Here is a 5,724-nt window from a genome sequence, read left to right as displayed (position 1 = left end):
TCTGTGGGAAGGAAAAAGTGTGGCAGAAAATACTGCAAAACGAGATGAGGTGACCGGACCCTGAGGAAGATTCTGGAGAAGGGCCGATTCCAGACCTTGGGGGACCTGCGGAAGCAGTGGACTGAGTCTGGAGTAGAAACATCCAGAGCCACTGTGCACAGGCATGTGCGGGAAATGGTCTTCAGGTGCCGCATTCCCCAGGTCAAGCCACTTTTGAACCAGAAACAGCGGCAGAAGCGCCTGACGTGGGCTACAGAGAAGCAGCACTGGACTGTTGCTCAGTTTTGCATGTCATTTGGAAATCAAGGTGCCAGAGTCTGGAGGAAGGCAGGGGAGAAGGAAATGCCAAAATGCCAGAAGTACAGTGTGGAGTACCCACAGTCAGTGATGGTCTGGGGTGCCATGTCAGCTGCTGCTGTTGGTCCACTGTTTTTTTTATCAAGGGCAGGGTCAATGCAGTTACCTATCAGGTGATTTTTGAGCACCTTATGCTTTCATATGCTGAAAAGCTTTATGGAGATGAAGATTTCATTTTTTAGCACAACCTTGCACCTACCACTGGTAAATGGTTTACTGACCATGGTATCACTGAGCTCAATTGGCCTGCCAACTCTCCTGACCTGAACCCCATAGAGAATCTGTGGGATATTGTGAAGAGAAAGTTGAGAAATACAAGACCCAACACTCTGGATGAGCTAAAGCCTGCTATCGAAGCATCCTGGGCCTCCATAACACCTCAGCAGTGCCACAGGCTGATTGCCTCCATGCCACGCCGCATTGAAGCAGTCATTTCTGCAAAAGGATTCCCGACCAAGTATTGAGTGCATAACTGTACAGAATTATTTGAAGGTTGACTTTATTTGTATTAAGAACTCTTTTCTTTTATTGGTCGAATTAAAAATGCTAATTTTGTTAGATATGAATTTTGGGTTTTCATAAGCTGTCTGCCAAAATCATCCATATTAAGACAATAAAAACCTAAAATATTTCAGTCAGTGTGCAATGAATCTAAAATATATGAATGTTCAAGTTTTATCATTACATTATGGAAAATAATGAATTTTATCACAATATGCTAATATTTTGAGAAGGACCTGTAATACACTTACCAACAAACAATCAGAATTAAAAAGTTAAACTGTACTATTTTGATGTTTTTTTTGTTTTGTTTTTGTTTTTTTTGTTTTTTTATCTTACAGCTTATTCAATGCTAATTTTCTGAATATTTAGGATCCCTGGTGTTTTATAATAACCAACTGTGTCCAAGCATTTACTTCCTTCCTGATTCCTGACACAAGCGATCCCCTTGATCTTCTAAGTGTAATAGTATGCAAAGTGGCCAGATGTTTTAAAATGTTTTATCAGATTTGGGTTTATCAGTTCTGAAGACATTTATCCACATAGTTGTTTATCTCGTTGCACACTTGCAAACGTGACCTTCACATTAAATGTTCCATTTGGGAAAAGAAAAAGTTTACTTTGTGCGCTGTGGCCTTTCAGCCAATGTTGATGAAGGACTAATTTTACTGTAGATAAAGAGACTCTCTCTCCAGCTTTAGTCAGGATCTTCACAAGGCCTTTTTCTTTTATTCAAGGCGTGATACTTGCATTTCAAACTAGAATCATTTTACCTCTGGACCACAGGTGTGCCCCTAATAAACTTAAATGTTTTTAGAGTTTGCACAGCCATTAAATCAACTAAAAAACATCATAAAACCTTAACCGACCTATTTTTCATCTAATTTCTTTTAGTGTGTTGAGGAAAATGTTACAGTTGGGATGGATGGATGGATGGATGGATGGATGGATGGATGGATGGATGGATGGATGGATGGATGGATGGATGGATGGATGGATGGATTTTGTAACTTTTCAGATGCTTTTTTTAATACCTTTTACAGAGGACCTCCAGATGTTAGCAGCCTTGTTCCCATTGGTCCCAAGTACACCATGAAGTGGAACGCCCCCCTTCAGCATGTGCAAGTGGTAGAGGTTGGCCTGGACAACTCCCAAAGCAAAGACACTTTGATTCAGCATAGTGGGCCTAAGAGGCCAAGTGGTGCCTGCAATTCAGGTAACGATGAATATATCAGCTTGTGCCCCTATAACGTTTCCCTATGTGTCCCTCTATGGTTAATTTCATCACTTTAGCTGACTGTTAGTCCCAGCCTTTTTCTCTGAGTCAGCAAGGCTAATCTTTTCCTGTTCTCAAGTGGAGAGAGGAGATGGAGGGGTGGAGATGCAGTCATGCTGCTTGTCACTCTGATTGAGAATGTGTTTGTGAGGGGGATAGTGATGATGGTCACTTGTTCCTGTCTGCCTGCGGTGTTTTATCTTGGAGAGTGATGCTGGGGTAGGGAGCCCCTAGCTGCATCATCCTCACTGTCTCATTTCACTCTCTGATAGACCACAAACATGTTTGAAGAGGAGTCATCAATCTGTCGAGATTATTCCCTGGCTTTCTAGGACCAATTAGAGAGCCAGTAGCAGCAGATAGGAATCTGTGGTTGAAACACTAGTTCTCCCACCACCTCTCACAAAACTCGGGTGTGTACTGAGCTTGACGAGATCCCTGATAAATGTGCCATGGGAAAAGGAAGATACAAAGCCTTATCGGGATGTAATGCAGCACACTTTGTAAAGTTGCCACTCCATGACTTAAATATTAATGGCGCCTTCTGCGGTGCTCCTTGTGTCACGCTCAGTAAGCACCTACTCTTTTAAGAGCTGGTTTATATTCCCACAGGATTTAGTTTTTTTCTCCTTTTGTTCAGGTAGTTTATACTCATATCCTTACAGCTTTGCTGCAAGGTTTTGGGATCATTTAGGATTAGCTCTCAGAGCAGCTTCCTACAACTTTCTGTTACTACAAAAAAAATGGATGGTTCTCAGAGACGCTGAATTTCTTCTTTTGCTGACCATTTTCACAGCAAGTCTATCCAAAAAATGTGCTGCACCATTTGCCAAATCTTTAGTTTTGTAGTACCTTCCATTTACATGTTATGTCATTCAGCAGTGCCTCATTGACATGCCTTCACTCCTTACCGCAACTTCAAATAGAATCATCTATCACTTTCCGCCGCCTCTCATGCCTTTCCTTATATAAAAAGCTTGCCTTCAGGCAGGTCTGTCTTTTTCCCTCAAACCTTTCCATCATTCTTTCTTAGTTTTGCTGTTAGGATTCTTGTCTGTATCTTGCAATACACATAGAGCCAAACAATGTTGATGTGTTTTCCCTTAAAGCCGGTTGCACCTATTTATTCTCTAACATTGCCTTCTTTCACCCTTTTTCATTCCTACTTCCCATGTGACCCATTGTCATAAATGCAGGGTTTTTTTTTTTTCTTATTACTTGTGTAACAGAGGGTTTGGCTGGGGATCAGACAAGGGTTCTGATACAAGCATTGAAGCTGCTTTGTCTCTACAGCCACAAGCATCCCTGGCACAGTAGATGAGTGTGAGGATGGACCTCTCTGGGCTCAGGCCTTCCACACTAGTGACTGATGTGCCTGGTGGCCAGTGAGGATAGTCAGGTCTTAGTGTATAAACCATATCCTGCCTCACCAACGGGATTATGGTGGATTACAACTCAGCACATTCACCTCTTGGGTTGTAGCCAGCGGCAGGCCCAGAAAGACTTGCTAGAACTATACAGGGGTCCAGGCAATCCCTTTGAAGAACACAATATTGGTCTTTCAGCACGCAGTACTCCCCTTTTATATTCAGATGTCTCACCTATTGATTTGCTTGAGCAGATGACAGATGTCACTGTGTGCCAGTGTCAAAGATCCTATTAAAACCCCAAAGCTACTGTGGAGCTCTTTAGATGAATAACACCAGCCCTCTCTTCAATTTTTCCCTCTCTTCCTTGTCGCTCTTATGGCTCTGCTCTCCTTCCATTTATGCACGGCAATAGCAAAACAGCTGCAGGTCCCCTCGGATGAGCATGCCTCACTAAACTTGCCGACCTACTCGCCTTTCCTGCTACTTTATTATGTGGCAGCGGAGACAGTGCAGGGCCGCTTTGGAGCAAAATCTACCTGCAGAATTTAATTAGGCAGCTCTCTCAGAGCTTGCTTGCTGCTGGAGAAATGTAGACCATGGGAGCTGGGACGGGGGATGGCAGACAGGAGGAGACGTGGGTATTGATTCCTGGTACTAGGAGAGAAAGACTCTGAAGGCAGCGGACCTCAAATCGATGCTGAATTTTGTGTCTAATGAGACACCTGCATTTTCTTTGGCCAGCAAAGGGCATCATAGTCCCAAATAACAGTTTCTCCATCTATTTTTTTTCTTTACTCATAAATTCAGTCTGTAGTTCAACAAATAATGGTGATCGATCCATCTATGCACTGAAACTCTTTTTTTAATCCCCACTGGAGTTTCAACCAAAGAAACTTCACTTCCTGCACCCCTATTAGCTTTATAAGGCAGTGGCTGCCATTTCTTTTTTATGGAACAGTTTGACCTTAACCTTGTACTTATTATTTTACACCCAGGAAACATTTTAAATTTTAAAAAATATTGAATAATTTAAATTTAATTGCATTTCAATGTTTTTATGTCAAACTAATTATGTGTTCAAGGAAAGCGCCTCAATAGTTTTACTTTATTTTGTCTGCCTCTGGTATGTATTGCAATATACATTATCTGATACAATCTCAAACACTTATACTCCATTTTGCCTTTCCTCCAGGAAAAGCTCTCCTCGGACCTCCACGGCTGTACCAGGAGCTGCAGGAACTTCAGCATGACCTATCAGTTGTGGAAGAGGTTACTTTGCTTGTGGGGACTCTTCAAGGGACATATCAGGTATGTCAAATCTACATTTCTAAAGTTAATCGCAAACATTTTAAAGACCAACATTAGTCAAGCTGCAAAGTCTTAGACGTGATTGTTTTAAGCTTAAAACTACTCAGATCATCAGAACACAATCTGTTCTGTTCGCATGCATCACATCAGTGCAAAGGCTAAGTTGTTCCAGAATGTGTATCCTACTATTTTTGGCCTGTGAGAAAAATACTAAGAGAGAGACTGGAAGCATTAATCTGACATCTGCCAAGAGTGCTTTCAGCATCACAAATCATGCATGATCAAGAAATCTAGAGATAGTAAATGAAGATGCTTGAACTATGAGACTTTACCTGCTAAAGATCACCTCACAAAATCTTTAAAACCTCAGAAAAAACTGATGAATATAGGCAAAGAAATTATTAATACAAAGATCCCTTAAAGGGGGTTAGTACTATTGTATATTTTTCAAATGTATATGCCAGTTGCTCATTCTGTTTATATAAATGTTTCCTACTTTAATATTACTTGATGTTTTTGTGTTCCACACTTTGTTTTGCTCAGTTTAATAGGAAATAGGGTCATTTTCTGTAAATTAACTAAAATATCACTGTGTACAACATTGTGCATATTAGGTAAATAAGCCTAAGTAATGGATGCGAGCAAGCTAATAATAAAGATAAGTCCAAACTGAGAAAGAGAGCAAAAACTTATTTTATTCTAAGAGGGATGAGACTGAAATAGTACTTGGAATACATCATGTACATTGCTGTTCAATAACGCAGGAGCTAAAACTGCAGAGGCATTCAGCTGTTGCTGCTAAGTTGTTTGATACTTGAACACATGTCCACATGCTGATACTAGTGATTAGGGGTGTGGGAAATAATCGTTTTGGCGATATATCGTGATATTCGGCTGCCCGATATAATATCG

The 5,724-nt window shown here is 41.0% G+C and overlaps 1 protein-coding gene across 3 annotated transcripts in view; it reads left to right on the top strand.

The window, feature by feature from the left end:
• The window catches only part of arhgef10l (Rho guanine nucleotide exchange factor 10 like), a 168,058-nt gene that overhangs the window by 61,993 nt on the left and 100,341 nt on the right, over positions 1 to 5,724 (top strand). For all 3 annotated transcript variants that reach the window (XM_015375350.1, XM_015375351.1, XM_015375349.1), the window contains 2 exons: positions 1,902 to 2,074; positions 4,697 to 4,812. In XM_015375350.1, coding sequence (XP_015230836.1) covers positions 1,902 to 2,074; positions 4,697 to 4,812 — 289 coding nt within the window. The remainder of the gene's footprint in view (positions 1 to 1,901; positions 2,075 to 4,696; positions 4,813 to 5,724) is intronic.

The sequence above is a fragment of the Cyprinodon variegatus genome, unplaced genomic scaffold (genome assembly GCF_000732505.1).
Source record: "Cyprinodon variegatus isolate N-32 unplaced genomic scaffold, C_variegatus-1.0 Scaffold117, whole genome shotgun sequence".
NCBI classification, from domain to species: Eukaryota; Metazoa; Chordata; class Actinopteri; order Cyprinodontiformes; family Cyprinodontidae; genus Cyprinodon; species Cyprinodon variegatus.
This window is presented reverse-complemented; position numbering and strand designations above follow the sequence as displayed.